This window comes from Carcharhinus amblyrhynchos, chromosome 2 (genome assembly GCF_965287045.1).
Source record: "Carcharhinus amblyrhynchos chromosome 2, sCarAmb.v2.hapA, whole genome shotgun sequence".
Lineage (NCBI taxonomy): Eukaryota > Metazoa > Chordata > Chondrichthyes > Carcharhiniformes > Carcharhinidae > Carcharhinus > Carcharhinus amblyrhynchos.
This window is the reverse complement of record NC_137325.1, coordinates 29,466,106-29,489,337: the sequence shown is the minus strand read 5'-3', so window position 1 is coordinate 29,489,337 and position 23,232 is coordinate 29,466,106. Positions and strand designations below refer to the sequence as shown.

Here is a 23,232-nt window from a genome sequence, read left to right as displayed (position 1 = left end):
GAAATGTGGAACTCCTTGAAATTGTCTGCCTGCGGCAAGTAGCCAGTTCAGTTTCAAGACTACTTAAGATCAATTGCAAGAGCTGGCTGAAATTTTCCAGTCGTTGTACAGATTCTCAGAAATGACTAGGGACATTTCAACTGCTTTGAAGTGGTCTCCTGGCCGCTTATCAGAGGACCAGTGCTCTTGGCACATTTAGAATCCCTCTCTGCTACTGAGGTGCAGGTGCAGCTGCAGCTATAGACCACCTGTAGAAGGGAACCCTCCTATTGTGGTGGCCTGGCTGCAAAGGCCATTTTTGATTTAAACCTTGAAAAAAATGGAAAGTGTGCCTCCACTTTGAAGTAACGCCACTTTCACTCACCAGCCACAGCATCCTGCTCCTTTCAAGCAGGAAGGCCTCTAATTGGTCTTCCAGATTCAAGATCCAGTTGGTCCCCTTTAATCAGACACCATTTCTGCCCTCTGACCAATAGTTGGCTGCTCAGGAAAAAAATCAGAGTGACTGTTTCCCACGCAGTGAAGACTTCTGACCTGAATTTATGCCTGATGATGGGGTACAGAAGCCCACAAGGAAAGTCCGGGTCAAGAAATCTCCCAATATTCAGACCAATATTTATCCCTCAACCACTATCAACAGGTTAAACAGTCATTCATCTCATTATTGTTTGTTGTCTGGATCTTGGTCTCTTAAAATTGGGTGTCACATTTGTTTACTGTACTTCAAAAGTAACATTGGCTGTAAAATTCACTTTTGAACTTACAAGAATATGACAAGCATTATAAGTTATTTTGCTTGGTGAAAACAGATTCACACAAAAGTAGGTTTTAGCACTCCTCTCACAAAGAGATATACATTTTCTGAGCAAATTCTGATGGTGTGTCCCCTCCAAAAGGAATTTGGATTCAACTAATATGTTGAAATCCATGACCACATTTTTCTTGCAAAAAGCAAAATATCCAGGAATGCTGGAGATCTGAAATCATAGAATCATACAGCGCAGAAGAGGCCTTTTGGCCCATCGAGTCCACACAGATACATCAGAACCACCTGAATTCCCACTTAATTCCATCTGCCAACACTGAATAGTGTGATGTGCAAGTGGTCATCCGGTTACCTTTTAAAGGATGTGAGGCAACCTGCCTCTACCACCCACCCAGGCAGCGCATTCCAGACCATCACCACCCTCTGGGTAAAACGGTTTCTCCTCACATCCCACTAAACCCTCTGCCACTCATCTTGAACCTATGTCCTCTTGTGACTGATACTTTAAGTAAGGGAAACATCTGCTTCTTATCCACTCTGCTCATGTCTCTCATAAGGGTGGTGAATCTCTGGAATTCTCTGCCCGTTGAAGTGGTGGAGGCTGCCTCGCTAAATATTTTTAAGACGCGGGTTGATGGGTTTTTGATGAGAGAGGGGATTAAGGGTTATGGGGTGAGGGCGGGAAAGTGGAACTGAGCCACGACAGATCAGCCATGATCTCATTGAATGGCGGGGCAGGCTTGAAGGGCTAGATGGCCTGCTCCTGCTCCTATTTCTTATGTTCTTATGTAAACTTGCACACCTTGATCAGGTCGTCCCTCAGTCTCCTCTGCCCCAACAAAAACAGCACAAGCTTACACAACCTCTCTTCATAAGTTAAATATTCCATCCCAGGCAGCATCCTGGTGAATCTCCTCTATAACCCCTCCAGTGCAATCACATCCTTCTGACAATGTGGCGACCAAAACTGCACACAGTACTCTAGCTGTGGCCTCACCAAAGTTCTATACAACTCCAACATAACTTCCCTGCCTTTGTAATTCATGCCTCGATTGAGACAGGCAAGTGTCCCATATCATATACCTTTTTCACCACCCTACGAACATGCCCTTCTGCTTTCAGTGATCTGTGGACAAACACGCCAAGGTCCCTTTGTTCCACAGAACTTCCTAGTGCCCGACCATTCGTTGTACTTTCTTGTGAAATTACTCCTTCCAAAGTGCATCACCTCACACTTCTCAGGGTTAAGTTCCACCTGACACTTACCTGCCCATTTGACCATTCCATCTCTATCATCTTGAAGCCCAAGACACTCAGCCTCACTGTTAACCACCTGTCCAATCTTCGTGTCATGCACAAACTGACTAATCCTACCCACCACATAGTCAGCAATGTCCTTTATATAAATGATGAATAATATGGGGCCCAGCACAGATCCCTGTGATATGCCACTGGACGTTGGCTTCCAGTCATGAAACAGTTTTCTGCCATCACCCTCTATCTGTTATGACTAAGCCAATTTTGAATCCACTTGTGAATTTACCTTTACAAATCTCCCATGTGGGACCTTGTCAAAGGCTTTGCTGAAATCCATATGTATCGACTGCACTACCTTCGTCTACACACCTGGTTACCTCCTCAAAAAGTTCATTCAAATTTATTAGGCTTGCCTTCCTCTGATGCAGCCAAGCTGACTATCCCTGATCAGGCTTTGCCTCTCTAAGTGGAGAAGATGCTATCCTTCAGAAGTTTCTCTAATAATTTCTGTACTGACTAACGTAAGACTCACTAATCTGTAGTTCCCTGGTTTATCTCTACAACCCTTCTTAAATAGCAGAACCAAATTAGCTGCATCTCCTCCGTGACCAGAGAGGAATTGAAAATTTGTGTCAGAGCTGCTGTGATTTCCTCCCTTGTCTCCCAAACAGCTTAGGGCACAATTCATCTGGACCTGGAGATTTGTCCACTTTTAAGACTGCCAATACTTCCCCGTGTCAATTTGTTAAAGAACCTCACAGTCCCTCTCATTGAATTCATATCATCACCCTTATTCTTTGGATAAAGACAGATGTGAAGTATTCATTCAACACTTTACCAATGCCCTCTGGCTCCATCTAGAGATTGTCCCCTTGCCCCTAAAGGGTCTCACTCTTTCCCTGGTTACTCTCTTCCCATTGATATACTTATGAAATATCTTGAGATTTTCCCTACTTTTACCAGCCAGATCTTTCTCATGTCCCTTCTTTGCACTCCTAATTGCTTTCTTAAACTCTACCCTGCACTTTCTACAGCCTCACTAATGCCTCCACTGATTTCCTCCATTTGTATTTTTTAAAAAGCCTTTCTTTTCCTCCTTGTTGTATCCTGAATAAAAATAGAACATTCTCGAAAAACTCAGGCCTGTTAGCATCTGTAGAGAAACAGAGTTAAAGTAGATGACCTTTCATTATCAGTTTTATTGCTTTAGTTGGGTAATTTTGTGAAACATCTCCAAGAACATATTCAGTAACTACTGCTATTTAAAAAAAACTAACTTGCAAATTTATGCCTGTGACTACAGAACAATCCGACTTTTAATTTTATAATCCTTCCTGTAGTGCTTAGCCTTCGCTTAATGGTGCCTCCCTCACATCCTGAGTAAGGAGGTTTTGGGCACAAATCTCATGGCTCTTGAGTGCAAATACTGAGGAAATGTATTACAGGTGCAGGAGCCATGTTTTAGACAAGATGTTAAAACCTGCTATTTCAGATGGGGGTCATCCAGACTCAATGTTGGCTCTGTTCTCCCTCCACAGATGTTGTCAGACCTGCTAAGACTTTCCAGAATTTTCTGATTTATGTTCATGTTTGCTCATTGTACATCCGGATACCACTGCCTGTCACTGAGCAAAAATGTGATTGCTTATTCCAAATAACTTTTAAAATAATTTGTAAGTAACCATTGAATCTTAACGGTTGCCTCAATCAAAAAAGAATAAGATTAACAGAGCGAACAAAATCTGATCCACATGGTATTGTCAATTCTGCAATAAAAATCTTACCATTTTTACGCTGCAGCTGAATCAGACATTTATTTCTGTGTGCAGTGGTTTCTCTACAGCAACTCCTGACGTGCCTATTTCCATCCTAGTGGTTTTAATTGGTGTGGGATGTGGGCTTTTTGACAAATGTACAACTGCATTAAAATAGAAATGAAAATGTGAGCTGCAAGAGCTGAGGAATACAGAAGCAAGGCACATAGTTAAGATCCAGGGAGATTTGAATTATTTTTGAAGGCATGTTGGGATTGGACACAATTTAATTAAACAGACAAACAACTAACACTGCTGTTTATCCACTGGAGTCAAACTTTTTCTTCCCCTCCACTGCTTTGTCCACAAACTGGTAATGGAATCCATGCTGCCTTCAATTCATCAGAATGATATATGATCCCATTAATTCTTGGTGCGCACCAGCTGCAGAATTGCCACTGTGGAGGCCAGTATGGTTGAATGCTGTTGTGTTCTTCACCCTACTCTTTGGAGTCTCTTCGACTTTGAACAAAGTGTCCTGAGCGATGTAAGTGAGAGATATCAAGCTCGGGTGTCTGTCAGCTTTTATGTTGAGATGTTTAAATATTTTTTGCAGGGTTAATGGTCTTCCTTCCTCTAATTTCCAAAGCAAGTGTAGCTTTGCATAGGTTTATTAAGCTTAAAAGAAATTTGTCTCATTAAGAGAAGCTATATTTTCTCCATTTTTGGTGACGGATGGTTTTGAAAAATTCTGGAAGTAGTGGGAAGAAGCTTGAAATGAGCAAATTGAAAATATATTGGAGGCCACTCCAACATATAGATATAATGAAGAGAGGAGGAGCAGCAAATAATTAATGGATGATCCCAAATGTTAGTACAACCAAAACTTTCCTTCATCGTTCGCAGCTGGGATTTTCCAGTCCTGCTGAGAATGAATGGATTTTTGGCTGGAATGCCAAATTTTCCATTCTTGCTCCTAGCTAGAACTGTACGCTGCTAATATTCTGAGCATGACCTCGTGAAAACCATGTGAAAAACTGTTCAGGGCCATTACAATAATCCCTGGAAATTCATTTATATTTCCACTTTAAATAATATGTGACCTATTTCTATTCTAACATGAAAGAAACAAATGGGAGCTGATGAGGTTTATCCCATGAAGGCTTTTCTTTATTCATTGGTGGGACATGGACGTCACTGGCTGGCCAGCATTTATTGCCCATCCCTAGTTGTCCGAGGGCAGTTGAGAGTCAATGACATTGCTGTGGCTCTGGAGTCACATGCAGACCAGACTGGATAAGGATGACAGATTTCCTTCCCTCAAGGACATTAGTGAACCAGATAGGTTTTTTCGACAATCAGCAACAATTTCATGGTCACCAGTAGATTCTTAATTCCAGATATTTTTTCATTGAATTCAGATTCCATTATTTGCTGTGACAGGATTCGAATCTGGGTCCCTCGAACTTTAGTTGATTTCTGGATTTATAGCCTAGCGAAAATGCCACTTGGCCATCACCTCCACAATTCACAAACAATGCAACTGCTAATTTATCATACAAAGCTATCTGCCTTCTGAAAGAAATAGGTCATCAATTAGGACTAAAAATTATTTGTGTCTTTTTGAGCATTTTTGGTAGAGAAAGATATATTCCTTCCGTCACATCTATTTGTCTTGAGTTTTATTGCTGAAAATATGTTGATCTTACAGTGTTCCACATTCTTCACCAAAGTATTTGCTAAAACTGCTTTACTTATTACTAAATAGGCATAGATTCCATGTTTCCTGTAGTTTCATTTTCAACTATAGAACTACTGAAAAGTTGCAAGCTACTTTTATTGCTCTCTCATTGAGAAGAATTCTTAATAGCCATGGTATCTGGTTAAGTGGGCCAACTCATGAAGGGCCAGGTTTGACCCCTATTTTCTGTTGAATTAGTTGATCTCTGCCTGGAGACTACAAGTAAGCAGTCTCACAACATCAGGTTAAAGTCTAACAGATTTATTTGTTAGCACAAATTTTCGGAATGTCACTCCTTCATCAGGTCAGTGCAGGATTTGTTTCACAAACAGGGCATATATAGAGACAAACTCAATTACAAGATAATGGATGGAATGCAAGTCTTAACAGGTAATCAACTGTTTACAGATGCAGACAATGTGAATGGAGAGAGGGTTAAGCACAGGTTAAAGGGGTGTGAATTGACTCAAGCCAGGACAGTTAGTCAGATTTTGAGTTTGTGTCTACCTGTTTGTGAAATAAATCCTGTACTCAGCTGAGTTGGTTGGATGGGTACAATGGCGCCAGTCAGTCAGACAGATCCGACGGTGTGGATCGGTCGGACCGGTATGACTGCGCTGGCTGCTAGGACGGGTCCGATGGCGCAGGTCGGTTTATTGACGCTCTGAAAGCTCGTGCTGCTAAATAAACTTGTTGGTCTTTAACCTGGTGTTGTAAGACTACTTACTGTGCCTACCCCAGTCCAAAAGCGTCAACTCCACATCATGGATGACAACAGCATGCGATAGTTGGTTCCATCAGCTTTGCGCTGAGTGTGGGTTACAAATTGGCATGAATGGCTGATTCTGATGGATATTCAGTGAAATGATACTGCAGTGCTTATGCTAATGTGTGGCATCATGTTCAGCAATGATGAGTCTGTGGTTGTATAGTTTTTTTTGATGGTCATAGTTCAATTCTTACACACTACCCTTAAACGCATCCAGGAACCTTAATTACATAATTAATAGATCAGATTTTACAGTAGCAATAATGCTGAGGCCACCAGTGCTTAGCCTTGTTAACATGTAAATTGGATAACATGTCTGAGCCAGCCCTGATTCAGTTGGTAGCACACTCACTTTTGAGTCACAAAGTTCCAGATTCAATTGTCATACTAGGACATGGACATGGAAGGCAAGGCTGAAACTGCAGTGCAATATTGATGGAATGTTGCACTGTCAGAGGGACCATCCTTTAGATGAGATGTGGGTGGATGTGAAACATCCCATGGCACTATTTCAAAGAAGAGTAGCAGAGTTATCCCTGATTTATTGGCCAATATTTATTCCTCAATCAACATCACAAAAAGATTATCTGATCATTGATGTTTATGGGAGCTTGTGTGCACGTTTTGGCTGTCATAATTTCCACATTACAACAGTATCCACATTTCATAAGTACTTTATTGGCTGTAAAGAACTTTAAGAGTGGTTGTGAAAAACACTATAAGTACAAGTCTTCCTTTTAATTTTTGTGGACAGTACTTATGCAGCATAACATGGGAACCAAGAAGTTGCTGTTCTAGTTGCCTTCCTGCACTAGACATTGCACCACACCGGTGTTTTGTCATTAAAACATATGGAAGAGCATGATTTTGCAGTACTTAGGTGATTGATGCGTACTAAAGGCACCAGAAAATGTTTTCCATTTGTCCATTCCAGTAAAGTTGTTTTGAAACCATTTGAAATTATAACTCTTAATTACTACCACACAACATCTTTGACATTCAAAATTAACTGTACAAGTTACAGTCTCTCAGATTTTAATGATATAAAGAATGTATTTTTAAAAACATTTTACTTCTGCTTCTTTCTGTCGCTCTCTCTTTCTTAATCCCTCTCTTTGTTTCATTTTTTGATTTTACATAGGATTCTAACTATTTAAACTTAAGAATGACTCAGTTTGTTTCAATAAGAATTTAAGAATTCTTCATTTTGATTGTTCTGATTAGTTAAGGAGATGCATAGTTTTCTGCTCTGTTCACAACTGCCCTGCCCTGGTCAATTTTGCTTGTCATTTCCTCAAAGAACACAATCAAGTTATTGAGATATGACCTTCCCTTTACAAAGCCATGCTGCCTATCGCAAATCAGCCTATTGTCTTCCAGATATGAGCACATTCAGTTCCTAAGAATCTTCTCCAATAATTTCCCCATCATTTATGTAAGGCTCATAGGTCTGTAATTTCTTGGATTGTCTCTTCTGCCCTTCTTAGACAGAGGAACGATGTTAGCTATTCATCCTCTCCTATCTTGTCTGTGGTGAAAGAGGATACAAAGATTTTGGCCCAGGCCTCAGTAATTTCTTCCCTCGCTTCTCTCAGTATTGTGGGATAGATCCTACTTGTCCACCTTAATACTTTTCAATGCCTTTAAATGCCTTCCCTTTTTATCTCTGCCAGTCCTAGAATGTCAACATCCTTTCTACACTCACCATCCACCGCATCCTTCTCTTTTGTGAATACTGATGCAAAGTACTCATTAAGGATCTCCCCCACCTCATCTGGCTCCATACACAATTCCCTCCACTGTCCTTGAGAGGACCTATTCTTAACTATCCTTATACGTGCATAAAAAGCCTTTGGATTCTCCTTAATCCTGCCTGCCAAGGACATTTCGTGGCCCTTTTTTGCCCTCCTCAGACCATTTTTTAGTTCCTTCCTGCTATTCCTGTATTCCTCAAGAGCCTTTTCTGTTTTCAATTTCCTGAAATTTTATGTATGCCTCCTCCTTTTTCACTAAGATGATCATTGATGTCACCGGTCTGAGGGAGTTGTACTAAAATCCCACTGATAATGTGATGGATTACTGAAACACCTTGGTGAATGACTTGTGTTGCTTTTGGTGTGCAGCTTCCTTGCATTGTTGGTTCAGCCTCCAGCCGCCTGATTTCATTGTTTAAAAACATATACATCCTTCTAAATAATAGAAACAGGAAACAAAGGAGTGAAGTCAGTGGTTATTTTCAAATGCAAGGACAATATTCCTTTTAATGCTGCAATCTATATTTGCCTGTTTGGGTTCCTTTACATTAGACAACATAAGATATAGGAGCAGAATTAGACCAGTTGGCTATCGAAGCTACTCCACTGTTCAATCATGGCTGATAAGTTTCTCAATTTCATTCTCCCACCTTTTCCCCTGTAACCTTTGATTTCCCTCACCAATCATGAATCTTGCTATCTCTGTCTTAAATATACTTTGTGACCTGTGGCATTGAATTCCATACATTCACCACCCTGTGGCTGAAGAAATTCCTCCTCAGCACGGTTCTAAAGGGTCGTCCGTTTATTCTGAGGTTGGGCCCTTGGATCCTAATTTTTCCTACTAATGAAAACATCTTCTCCATGTCCACTCTGTCCAGGTCTTTCAGTATTCTATAAGTTTCAATGACCCTCATTCTTCTAAACTCCTTGGAGTACAGATCCAGAGTCTCAAATTACAATATCCACATGCGATATTTTGTAAAAGAGTTATGAAAACATTTTTATGTTTGACAGTTTCATTCCAGTCATTTGTTAGGTTATTGTTCAACATCAGATGATATAATTCTTACTTTTCATTTGTGGTAGAGTACATCCTTAATCGTTCTGACCTGTTTAATGAAGCTTAATGCTATTTTTTTCTAACACCACGTAAGCTATTAATTCCTCTGCTGATATTCTCATGGAAGTTGAGGAGCTCTTGCCTGTTGATGATTTACTGTAACAGCTGTTTCCTCTTCACTTGAATTAATTTGAAGCCAGAGCTCAACAGGGTGCTTCCAATCCCCACCTAGTCCGCTTTAAGAATTCTGTGTTGTTTTCCACAGTAGTGCAGTTTCCATTCTATTCACAGTACTCCCTTACAGAACACCTAACAACGTGAGGGTAATTTTCCATCATGATTCCCACCCAAATAAAGGTGAAAATGGTTCACTGTTCAGATGGAAAAATAATGATGTTTGTCAAAAAGATATTGCTGCGTGTTTGCACCAATTGTGAAATTTCGGAATAATAAACTGTTGTTGAATTTTTCAACAATTTAGTTGGGTTTATTGATTAATGCTAATGGGAAAACAATGTAACAATTTGTGTAGAAATTCACCAAATTAAATGTAAATCTATTTATGATCATTTGTGAACTAGTTTTTTTTTAATTGCAGGAGGTCAATTTCAACAAGTATGAATGACCAGAGCTGCTATTCTGTAAACAAGATAATGAGAGAGAATGGGTTCTTTGGAAGGTTTTTCAACATGTTTTGTTGGAAAAAGCCTGCCACTTAGGTTATACGTTACAGTTCCTCCTAAAGCTTTAAAATTATTTATTATTATTGACAGTAATATTTATATTTTAAATAAATCATATGAAGTTGACTATCTGAAAAACAGTTGAATACTTTAATGTTTTAATCCAGTGCTCTGAATCACTTCGAACCTTCAGTTAAACTGCCCAAGGCTACACTGTAAATTGGTGATGCATCTCGGTGTGTTCTGTACTCCAGTGATAGATATCAAAAATGAACACTTAAAAGGTTGCAACATAATAACTGGTATGCACTGAGCTCTGCACTTTATAAATGAACATAGACAGTATGAATGCCAAAGATTTTTTATTTTCCCTTTTTTTCTCTCAAACAGAAGGTGTCTGTGAAATATGGTTGACTAGTGAAGACACAGGAGCTTATGGAAGAGACATTGGGACAGACCTTCCAACACTGCTTTGGAACTTGGTGGAAGTGATTCCTGAGGGAGCAATGCTGAGGCTTGGGATGACTAACCCTCCATATATTTTAGAACACCTAGAGGTAAGGAAAGATGTTGCTAGTATCTGTAGTGTGCCATTTAACTTGGTCTACAATAAATCAAATGCATTATTTTATTTGTGTGATAAATAAAGCTGTCTACTCGGCCTGATTTGAATCTCAAATTGAGTGCTGTTATTTTTCCGTGGTGGAACATATTGTCATGTACAGCATTTGTGTAGAATGCGTCCATAAGCTATAAAAAGTAGCAGAAGGCTGATAAACCCATAGCCTGGAGCCAGCAGTCTGACAGATTAAATTGTTTTCATTTTTGTACAAGTGACAACCTCCATTGTTTTATTTGTGGAAGGTGTCTGACAGAAGGTTTCCTGATTACATTTTGTAACCTTTGAAACCTTTTTCTCCCCCAGAGGTTGCACCCGATTCTTAGTTGAGTTTCTTCCTGATGGTTTCTTCTCGCATGTCCTCCGTTTGAATGTACCACTTCAGGGTTGGCCTTTCCTGAGTTCAATAACTGAGCCCTTTTGTTTTCACAGACTTGTCATCTTTCTTTCACGCTGTTGATTTACAGGAAGCAGTTTTGAACCTGTGCTAACATTCCTATTAGCAGAGGCCACAAACACTGTGTTTTCAGTTTGGTTAAATTTAATCCACCCAGCAAGGGCTACAACTTTCCTTTTAAAGGAATATTTAAAGAAAAATTGAGGCTAATTATTTTCCATTACTACATGTAATGAGGTCAGAGCTGTTGTTTGTGCATTGATTTTCTGTTCGTCATGGAAAGCAACAATACTAACATATTCTCCTCCAGTTACCAATCTAAGAAAATATTTGTATTTATGTGGTTTTTCAGCAAAATATTGGTATAAGCTTAAATTGCAATTCTCCATTGTTGTTATCACATCATAAACCAAAAGAAAATATATATAAAATCTGAGTTTCTTGTCGACATTTTGAAAATAGCTGAAAATGCATTTTACTCTGAGAATTAGAAAATGTTTCAGCGCAAAAATGGCTGACCCATGATGAATATACTGCACTAAACACCCATCTAATCTTAATTTCACTCTTCTGCCAGTTCACAGGTCATTTATTACATCATTCAAAGCAACAAATTTCCTTTTAAAATAATTCATGCACAGTAAGTGAACAATGGTTTGTAGTGAGCAATTTCACATTCTACCTATCCTGTTCGTGAGAAAATGTTTTTGAAAACTTTCAGTTAATTTGATAATTGTTCAAGGGAATATTGTTGAAAATAACAATATTAGATTCCAAGGTGATAGAATCAGTAATGGTGTTCTTTTGAGAAATGCGGCATTCAATCTGAAATCTAAGTCCAGCTGTGAGTCTGTTACTCCAGCTTACATCCCTTAAATGTGGGCTTGCTAATTTCTGTTCAGATATTAACATTTTACAGTTCTAATTTGAGGTGTTTTACTGAGAGGGTAATTTTTAAATAGTTGTTCTGCTTCCTCCATTCCATGAAAGCTTGTTTGTCACATTAATGTGGCGCACCATTTTCTTATGAAAAGGTGGCACAGTAGTTAGCACTGCTGCCTCACAGTGCAGGGACCTGGGTTAATTTCTGACTTTGGATGACTATGTGGAGTTTGCATCATTTCCCTATGTCTGTATGGGTTTCCTCCCACAATCCAAAGATGTGTAATTTGGGTGGATTGGTCATGGTAAATGCATGGGGTTGCAAGGCTGGGCAGACAGGAGGATCTGGATGGGCTGCTTTATTATCAGTGCAGACTGGATGGGTTGGTTGGCCTCTTAATGTACTATAGGAATTGTATGTTTCTGTGGTAAATGTGAATCTAACTTGAACAGCTATCCAAGAATCAACCATCTTGGATGATTCCTTGGTGTGTTGACTGGATAGGAAAAACACCAGTTGCGAAATGATACATCCTTGGAGTGGACATGGGAGCCAATGGAGCCCAAACTGTGATCTTTGGAGGCGCATGTGATCCTCGGAAATAGACAATCCACTTCTCAAAGCTTATACATTTCTCTACGAGCCAATATTTCTTTCTTGAGTTTTGTTGGCTTGGAGGTTTAGAAAGTGCTGTTCTGGGCACTGTTAGCAGATTAACCTTAAACAGATCATGACAAGAAAGTGAGCAGAGATATATGAAAATTATTGCAAACATTAAATTAAGCTTTATATGTGGCTCTCACAAAAACCTAGGCATATTTGTTCTTAAAGTACAAGTGCAAGATAAAGTGCATTTACTTTTGGCAAGTCTCCATGTAAAATATTTTCTGAAATGCAGAAAATGCTCGACGCAAACAGAAAATTCTCATCAGTTTATATAGCTCCAGTTTCCGCAAAGCAGCAACTAAACAGAGGAGTACTTCATCAAAATAGCTTTTGAAAAAACTTATTTCTTTCCACTACCATCATCCATCACATCATGCCTCCCATAAAAGCACCAAATAGAAAGTTGCAACCTGCTCTTTGTTAATCATTTCGAGTTGCAGATACCTGACGCTTAAATCTTGAAATTTCTGCTCTGAAGACTTCTGTTAATATTTAGCAGAGACAGTAAATTCCTTTTCATTTTAGCGTCCTATACATTGGTGTGAAATAGACATTGAAGCCATAACAAAAGCGAAGTTGTGATTGTGATTGTAGGGTGTCCCACTGTTGCTAGGCAGTGGCGTTTCATTGTTCACTTCTAGAACAACCCCTGCCTAACATACAAAGATTAGAATGGGACTTTGCTGCGCTGACTGCCATGATCCTCATCTTGCTTCTTGAGATGGTGTAACTATTCAATAAATAGCTATTCAAGATAGATTCACAGCAGGATCCCTGTGGTCAATGAGGAGCAACTTCTAGGGAAGAAACGTGTCAGTGCTGCACCAAAATAGGAGCAAAATTATTTAAAGAGTGCAGAGGAGTCCAATTGTATTTTTATCCTACTGACATGATTGAAGCCTAAAACCTTATATAGCCCGCAGACTTGAGAAGAGTTAGATACTCCTGTTCCTGAGCCTTCTGTCTTCAATAAAAGGCACTCATGATACCTCTGTCACTACTTGAGAAAGTAGTGCCACACCTTTCATAGCTATCCCTCAGTGTTGGCACTGTCAATGGTGGCATGGAGAGAAATCACATGTTTTTCTAGGCTAGATCTGTCCATCATCACTTGCATGCGTTGAAGTAGGAAAGGGGGCAACTGACATCATTCCTTGTTGACAATGGGGCTGGAAAATTTGGATTTGGGCATGGAGGCTGCAGTAAACTTCTCTGCCAGATTTCCTTGGTTTTGGGTGATGAAGTAGCTGTAAATGTACCTTGAATTTATCTTGTCATGACATTGCCTTCCTTTTAAGGTGAAGAAGGAGGGGTCAACTTGAATTGTAATAAGTGGAAAGCAGGCATTAATTCATCATTCTGGAGCACTCTGAACTGTTGTCTGGAAGAGAATGCATGTGGTCAGCCACAGTATCATAGCAAAATATGATCAGCATATGAAGAAAGGTTAATTCGTTGAGAAGTGTGAATATTGACATCCTGCCGAAAGTATGGCACCCCAGAAGTAGACAAACTACTCTAGTTCAGGTTGGACCAATATTTTCATAGAATCATAGAATGCAGAAGGAGGCCATTCAGACCACTGAGTCTGCACCACCCTTAACCAGGCTCTTTGATGGTGATGGAGGGCTTATTCATGGAATGTGGCTGGCTAGGTAATATTTACCATCATCATTGCCGTGAAGGTATTAAGATTCAAACTCATGGTGTGAGAATTGAGTCACGTGAAGCAAATCAGAGTGACATGTTCTCTTCTTCAAGAGATATTAGTGAATCACTTGGGAATGCTGAGCTTTGAGATTGCATATTTTGGGACTGTAGAGTCCTGCTGATGATGGTGGCCTGCAGTTCTTCAATTTTCAGTTTAGGCATCTGTAACACCATAGGACTCTTCCACTTAGCACATTGGTGAAATAACAGTACATTGCGGAGCATGATCTTTTTGTGCAGATTAAAATTTGTCTTCACTAAAACAATTTGGCAGTTATTTTTACCAGTGTCATCCTGGATAGATATCTATAATTGATAATTGGCAAGGCCTAGGTAAAGTAGTTTTTTTTTCTTGTGTTGCTTCTCTCACTGCTTGATACAAACCTGGCCTGACAATTATGTTATTCTAGCTCAGCAATGATTCAGTGATGGTACAGAGCCACTCCTGTGGTTTACATTAAAGTCCCTAACCCAGAGCATATTCTCTAATCATGTTTCCCTTCAAACTTACTCAAACTGATATTAATATGGGAACATACTTGCAGAAGTTATGGAGTAATGAGTGGTTTCCTTGATCTCTTTATATTTAACACCATGAAACTTTGAGTCTGGTGTCAATATATGATGCACTTGTGGCACAAAGTATACAAAAAGTGGTAATGTTTGAGGAGTCTGATATGTTGGATGATTTTGTATAAAATATAATTTTGTCAGGTTATGTCAGACTGTTGCATAACTATTCTGTGGCGCAGTTCCCCTAACTTGGGCATCAGTTCTCTAGTGTTGGTGCAGGGAAAGCTGGGTGGTGCAGATTGCACTAGTCTTGTTCCGATATAATGTCTGGGTTATTGTTGATACGACCACCATCACCTTCTTAAGGACAATTAGGGCTAGATAGCAAATGTTGATCTTGCTAAAGACAGTACATCCCATGGAAAAAAATTATCTTATTTTTGAACTGAATCATTTTCATACATTAAGAATGAATCATATAATGTAGAACTAAATCACATGATGGCCAATTGTGATTGAGCAGGCATTTGTGATAGTATTCATTTTTCTATTATGGTTTTCTAGTAAATAAAGGCCTGATTCACACTGTTCATCACAATTAATTAAGAAATATGTTTGTATAAATTGGTTTGGGATGGATCAATTACTCCAGTGTTCTGAGGACACATGGTGTAAGGTCTAGTATAAAAGGAAGCCAAACTTTTTTGGATGAAATGTAGCGACTAGAAATGTTTCTGCTGTGTTACCTATTCATAGCATATTCAATAACCTGAAAAGAAATAGGTATAAATGATGCCCTAGAACATCTGCAATAACAAACAATTGAGTAATGGGACCACTGCATGAGAGATCACCAATCTGATGACAGTTCTGGCCCATGCAAGCCATCTTGTTTCCAAAGGATTCTTGTGTCACAGAAAAGTAAAATTGTATACAAGTAGTTGTCAGTTTGTCAATGTCATTCTGCACTTTTAAAGGAACTGGAAACTTGTGTGCTTTTTTTAAACCTTTTCTTTGCAGCCTTCTCATGATGTAGTTTTTGTGAATCCTTGCCTTCAAAAGTGCACAGTGCCTGCTATGCTATCGTTTCTGATGTTCTTAAAATTTAGAGTTGCTTCGAATCTAAATGTCAATGTAAGTAATACAGACCTGTCTTCATCGGTGGTGCATGCTTGATAGATTAGGTGAATGAATATAAGTGTGAAAACTGCAAATCTATAAGCAGATGCTAATGGCAGCAGGCTGACTCCTAGATTTGGGAACAGCATTCAAACAGCAATTTTTTCGCCTCATATCGCTGAGTAATTTGCTTCATACACATGCTTGTATTGACCAAACATCCCAATTTATTATTACACCTTAATACAGTTGTTATTACTTTGGAGGGCTGGGATTAAAATGAATTATCAGTGCAGAAATATAAATTCTGAATTGAGATTGCAGACCAATGCAAGTTCTGATCTACGTAGAATTTGCAGCACAGAAACAGATCTATGCCAGATTTTATGCTCCACACAAGTCTCCTCCCATCCTATTTTATCGAACCATATCGGCCTGTCTTTCTATTCCTTTCTCCCTCATTTTCATATCTGACCTCCTGTAAACATACCTCTGCTAATTACCTCAAGTACTCCATGATGTAACCATTTCCACATTCTAACGACTCTTTGGAAATTTCTTACGGGATTTATTGGTGATTTTTTTTTATATTGGTAAGCTCTCGTTTTGTATTCCACCACAAACAGTATCATCTACAATTCTCTAATGTTGTCGATATTGGCGACTGATAGATTCTGAAGACTTCTTAGAAATACTTCTAGTTTGGGCAATGTTGAAATTTAAGTCAAAATTATTTTTCCACTGCTTTCTTTATTTTGTAACATGTTTATTGCATGTAATCATCAGTATAATATTTTGGTCACTTTGCTGATGAAATAGAGGGTGAAATTTACCAAAAAATTGGCAAAGTGTCAGCTCCTGACTGAAAACCATTTTTTTTCCCCAGAAACACAGCCAGGTTTTCGTTCCAGATCTTCTGACACTCCAGTAAACCAACATTGGGATTTGCTATTTGTGGAGGAATAGAGTCAGCCCATCTCCATAATTAGGGCTTTTTGTGAAAGTCCAGCCTATGTCAGCTAATGTTGTTTCAGTTTGGTATGCTCAGTTCACATTACCTTAATATTTTTATTTTAACTTATTTTGCGTGGCAAAATAGATCAGTTGAAAAAATGGTGAATTGTGTCATTTCTGCCTACCCAGCATGAAGTACTGTCAGCATGTATGTACAGTAAAGTGGATGCCAACAGCCAGAAACTTTTATCTACATCGTACAAATTATTTTGTATACTACTAATCCTATTTTACTGCTTGCAGTCATGACAGTTTTTTTTCAATTCGGTGATTTATTTTCTCCCTTTTCCCTTTTTAAATTTGTGTGAAAAGAACATTATTGGCTAATGGAGGTGGTAACATACTGATATTGTCACTGGACTAGTATTTCAAAGACCCAATGTAATGCTGTGGAAACTCAGGTTCAAATTCCACCACGGCAAATGGTGAAATTTGAATTCCACAAAGAAACCTGATAGCAAAATCCATCAGGTTCACTTATGTCCTTCAGGGAAGGAAATCTGCCATCTTTAACTAGTCTGGCCTATATGTGACTCCAGAGCCACAGCAATGTGGTTAATTCTTAAATGCCCTCAGGGCAATTGGGGTAATAAATGCTGATCCAATCAGCAATGCCCGTGTCCAATGAATAAAAAAATTATACTGACAGATAGTTTAGCTGAGAATAAAAAATAGGAGCAGGAACAGACTGCATGACCTATTGAACATGCTCCACCATTCAATACGATCATGGATGATTTTGGAGTTTTGTTGCCCTTTCTCCATATTCCTTAATTCCTTGAACTGGTCCACTGCGTGAGGAGCATGAGGACCAGGCTGGTGCATGACTTCTGTCTTTTTAATGTTGATGGTGAGTCCAAAGTTGTCACAAGCTGTGGAAAATTTGTCCATACTGACTTGCATCTCTGGCTCTGAGCCAGCATACAGGGTGCAGTCATCGGCAAAGAGGAAACCTCTCAAGAAACCTTGTTAATAGCTTGAAGTCTCATCAGGTTAAAGAGCATCCCATCCACTCTGTACTTGAGGCTGATTCCAGCAACACTGTCCTGGAAGGCATCATTCAGCAAAGCAGGAAACATCGTGCTGAACAGTGGGTGCGAGCACACAGCCCTGTTTGACGCCATTGGTGACTGGGAATGCCTCAGAGGATTCTCCACCATCCAGTACTCTGGCCATCATGCCATCGTGGAACTGGCGTACCATCTGAATGAATTTGGGGGGGTGGGGGGCAGCGGAACTTTGACTATTGATACAGAAGTTAACTGCAGAATAGCAAAAGCAAGTTCTGCTTTCGGTAGACTGCACTCCACAGTATGGGAATGTCGAGGAATCAGCCCAGCAACAAAACTGAAGGTCTACAGCGCCACGGTACTCACTACCCTCCTCTATGCCTGTGAAACGTGAACCGCGTATCAAAGGCATGCAAGACAGCTCAGTCGTTTCTACATGACTTGTCTTTGCAGAATATCACGCATCTGATGGCAAGACAAAGTACCAGACACTGAAGTTCTCTCTAGAGCAAGTCTACCATCAGTCCATACACTGCTGATGAGAGCGCAGACCCAGTGGGCAGGTTATGTCATTCGTATATCAGACGAGCGCATACCCAAGCATCTCCTTTTTGGGGATCTCTCTGCTGGAAGACGCTCGCATGGAGGGCAGAAGAAATGTTTCAAAGACGCACTCAAGGCCTCCCTGAAGTCACTTGACTTTGACACGACCATCGAGAAAACACTGGCACAAAACCGCCCTACCTGGTGCTGCCTCATCCACAAAGGCTGTCAAGCTCACGAAGCAAGGTGTATTGCTGAAGCACAACTTAAGTGCGAGCTGCGCAAGTCCAGAGCCACCAGTGCAACAACTACGGTGTCTACATAAGTCTGTCCAGTATGTGCCAGGATATTCCGTGCCTGAATTGGCTTGATCAGTAATCTTTGGACACACCGAAACCAGTCTCAAAATGACTAATGGTATCGAGGTCCTCATCGATGACGTTGGACGAACAACATAATTCCTCGAGAGATCAAAAATCTATCGCAGCTTAAATATGTTTAACAATGGACTATCTACAATCTTTGGGGTAGAAAATTCAAAAAATTCACAATCCTTTGAGTGAAGGTATTCCTCCTTGTCTCTGTCCTAAAAGATCACCTGCTTATCCTGCGACTGTGCTATCTGTTTTAGTATACCCAATCAACAGAAACAATCTTTCAGCATCTACCCTTTCCAGCCTCTTCATAATTTTGTAAGTTTCAATGAGATCGCCCCTCGTTCTTCTAAACTCCAGAGAGTCTCAGCCGAATTTTCTGAGCATTCAGCTGAGATTTAGTCAGTGGATTATGCTGACTAGGATGTCCCAGGTTAATTCTTTAGCCAATGGCAACCAGCCTCCTTGCTTCATTCTCTTTATATAAAATGCTGCAGCTGTATTCATACTTGCGTTAAGTCCTGCAAACTTGTCATTTATTGGTTATGACCTCCAAGGTATTCACCAAGCTCAGTGGTAACACTGTCATCTCTGAAGCAGAAGGCTATGGGCCCAAGTCCCATTCCAGACATGGGCACAATTTCTAGGCTGATGTTCCTATGAAATATTCACACATCTTCCTTTTTGCTAGGTCTAATTCCAATCAGTGGAGAGTTTTTCTTTTGATTTCATTGACTTCAGTTTTGCTAGGACTTGATACCACACTTGGTCAAATGCTGCCTTGATGTCAAACACAGTCCCTCTCATCTCTTGAGAGTTCAGCTCTTTTGTTAATATTTAGACCAAGTCTGTAATGAAGTCAGAAGTTGAATGGTCTTGGCAGAACCCAAGCTGAGCATCACTGAGCAGCTACTGCTGTGTAGGTGCCATTTGATAGTGCTGTTGACAAGCCCTTCCATCGATTTGCTGATGATTGAGAGTAGACTGACAGGGCAGTAGTTGGCCAGGTTGGATTTGTCCTGCTCTTTGTGGACTGCCGCATTGGTCAAATATTTCAGATGAGACTTTAAACCTCTCCATTTCACTATTTGAACAAGAGCAGGGGAATTACCCACTGTTACTTGGTTAATATTTATCTCTCAACTAAAATAACTAAAACAGATAACTAAACTGGTTGCTATTACATTGCTGTTTATGGGACCTATTTGTGCATGTTCTGGCTATTGTCTTTCCAAGAATGCACTGTCTACACTTCAAAATTAATCCATTAACAATAAAATGCTTTGTAACGTACAAGTATGATATAAATCTAAGATTGTTCCATTTTACTAGCTTCTAATGCCACAAAGTGTTGAGTTCTGAATTATAATCTCTCAAATTGCTCATGGTCTCACTCCATTCAACATTGATTGTTTCTTATCTTAGTCCTGGTATTCTCCACTACTCCTAAACTGGCATTCTGATCCCTCTGTTCTATCATTAATGATACTTGTTCAACCATCTTGTTTCTGCACAAAGATTTTTGACCTTGTCAAGGTCAAAAGAGAAGAGATTCTTGTCTTTTCAGCCTTATCTCCTCCCTTGTTTTCAAAAACATCCTTAAAACTTTCTATTCACTTATGTCTTTGGTTCCCATCCTAAGTTTTTCCATTTCCATGTTGAAGGTCCAAGTATACCTTTCCTCATCATTGTGAAGTTTCTTGAGAAATCTTCCTGTAAGAAAAGAACTCTTATCAAAAATGATGGAAATAGTCAGCAGACTGGCAGTGTCAATGGAGAAAGAAACAGATGAAACATTTCAGGCCTATGACTTGTATGATTCTATTGGAATAAAAATTGCATAAACCAAAACTGCCTTTTCTTAATAGAGTTTTGGATGACTTAAGGTTTATGAAGAGTGGAATGACACTGACTGGAGTTACAGTCAGGTATCGGGAGTAACAATACATGGATGAGAAATCTGTCATTCCTTCTTGAATAAATTCAATAATCCAGTCCCCACTGCTTTCAGAAAGAGAATTCCATATACTGATGACCCTCAGAAAGGAAGGAAATTCCCCTCATCTCTGTCTTAAAAGGGAGACCCTTACTTTTTAACTGTCCCCCTAGTTCTAGTCTCCCCTGTGAGTGAAGCATCCTCCCAGTCAATTTACACAAGTCTTGTAAAATAATACAAATTATGCTGTATTTAAAGCTACAAACTGAATTTTTAGGGAATATTAGTCCTCAGGTGCTCCCTTTAGTCACTCCTCCTTCTGCCTAACAAACAAAAGTGCAGTCTCATCTCCTCTCATTTATACCAGCGACCATTATGTATCTCAATTGGTTAGCAACTGGGAAGAACAGATTAAATTGTGCTTGCACTGTTTTAATGAGAGGTTGTCATTTTGTCCTGTTAAAGAAGTACAAATTAAATACCTTTTATAGTTTCTGCTCTGTTGAATACCAATTAAAAATGCCCAGTCGGATGACAGCTTTTTCCTGGCTGTGATGATGTTATGTTCATAGTTGGACGTTAAGACCCTGAATATAGCCTTTTCTTGTCCAGTATCTCTGGAAAAAAGGAGTTGTAACAGATGAGCTGAATAAAATTGATGCACAAATAGGTTATAAAGTTGATTGTGATTGTATCTTTACGCTCAAAGGACAGAGCTAAGTGATCCCACTCTCCTGGATCAGATGAAAACTCTACATTCCGACCATATCCATTGGTGAAGGATACCGGGCAGTTAAACAACAAACTGGAAGAGGAGGCTTCACAAGCTTCCTATCCTCAAATAATCAGGGTGTGCAGCAGTGCAAATGACAAGGCTGAAGAATTTGAAAGCACCTTGAGTCAGAGTGCCGATTATATAGACCATCTATGCCTCTTCCTGAGGTCCCCAGTTGCCAGTCTTCAGCCACTATAATTCATTCCACGTGACATCAGGAAATGGCTAAGTGTACCGAATATAGCAAAAATATAGGTTCTGACAATTTTCCTGGCTGTAGCACTGACACCTTGTTCTCCAGGATTAGCTAGGCCCTTAGCCAAATTGTTCCAGTACAGCTGGAACAATGGCATCTACTCTGTAACATAGAAAATTGCTGTGGTATGTTCTGTCCACAGAAAGGAAAATCTTATCTGGCTAATTACCATTCATCAATCTATCTTTGATCATCAGCAAATGAATGGAAGTTGTCATTAACAGTGCTGTCATGTGGCACTTATTCAGCAATAATCTGCTCACAGATGCTTAGTTTGAGTTTTGTCAGGGTCACTCACCTCCATACCTCATTACAACATTGGTCTACACTGAGAGCTGGTGACTAAGAGCATTTTAAGGGTTAATTTATTTCTAAAGTCATTTTTTCTTTAATTTAGTAATTAACTAAAAATTACTCCTTCAGCAAAGAGAAGTTAAGTTTTATGTCACCCTTAAAACAGGGGTACACAAGCTCTCTGAGAGCAGCTGCAGGTGCTTAATTTGATAGCTCACTTAAACTGGTTTTTAGGAGCTGAGTTATTTCTTATTCAAGGAGCATAAAAACAGGGCTTCCTCAGAGCTGCCCGTCTGCACTGGCTGCTTTACAGAATGTAAAGTCAGAATTTGGTGAGGGAAGTGCTTTTTTTTAACCTTTTTTCAGCCTCCAGTCACTGGGTCTTCCATCAATACAGGGGGAGAAGTTGAATGTTGAGTAACTGCTAAGTTATTTCTCCTTATTCTAATTGTAATAAATGGTTTTTAAAATTAGGATATTGCACGTCAGCTTGGCCAAGTGGGATGCATATCCTGTGTTATGTGGGAAATTGTGTACGCAGCATGTATTCAAGACAAACACATCTGCAGAGTGTATCACCAGTTGCCAAAACTTCGAGTTACAGATTTCGGAATTCGTGTGGTGGCTGGAGTCACTTGTGCATCAATGAGGCAGAGAACTCTGTGGATAGCACGTTTAAAGAAGTGGTAACATTGCAGATTAGGAGCATACCGCAGAGAGGGAATGGATAACTCCCAGGCAGTCTAAGCGAATAAGACTTAAGGGGTTTGGTACTCAGGGAATCACGCAGGCATTTCTGTGGCAGTGACCATATCCCCAGGTGTGATGCCTCCCTACTGCCAGGGTCAACAACTCACGAACCAGCTGCAGGGCTTCCTTCTGGAGGAGGGTGAACAGCCAGAAGTCATGATCCACATTGGTATTTGCAGTGTAGGTAGGAAGAAGAATGAGATCCTGATAGCAGATTTTAGGGAGTTAAGGGAATTAAAAAACAGAATCTGAAGAGCACTGGACTTGAGATTATTCCCAGTGCCACCTATTAGTGAGGATAAGAATTGATTATGTGGCTGGAGAATTAGTGTGGCTAGGAGGGTATCAGATTGCTGAGGTCTTGGAGCCAGTTCTGGGGCAGGTGGGATCTATACAAGATGGACAAGTTAAACTTTGGCAGGGCTGGGACTAATATTCTCGCAGGGAGATTTGCTGGTGCTGCTGGGGAGCATAGAACATTACAGCGCAGTACAGGCCCTTCGGCCCTTGATGTTGCGCCGACCTATGAAACCAATCTAAATCTCATCTAACCTACAGTATTCCAATATCATCCATATGTTTATCC

The 23,232-nt window shown here is 39.8% G+C and overlaps 1 protein-coding gene across 1 annotated transcript in view; it reads left to right on the top strand.

The window, feature by feature from the left end:
- The window catches only part of cdkal1 (CDK5 regulatory subunit associated protein 1-like 1), a 658,662-nt gene that overhangs the window by 321,802 nt on the left and 313,628 nt on the right, over window positions 1-23,232 (top strand). The window contains 1 exon segment of the mRNA XM_080203976.1: window positions 10,178-10,344. Within this exon segment, the coding sequence (XP_080060102.1) occupies window positions 10,178-10,344 (167 nt within the window).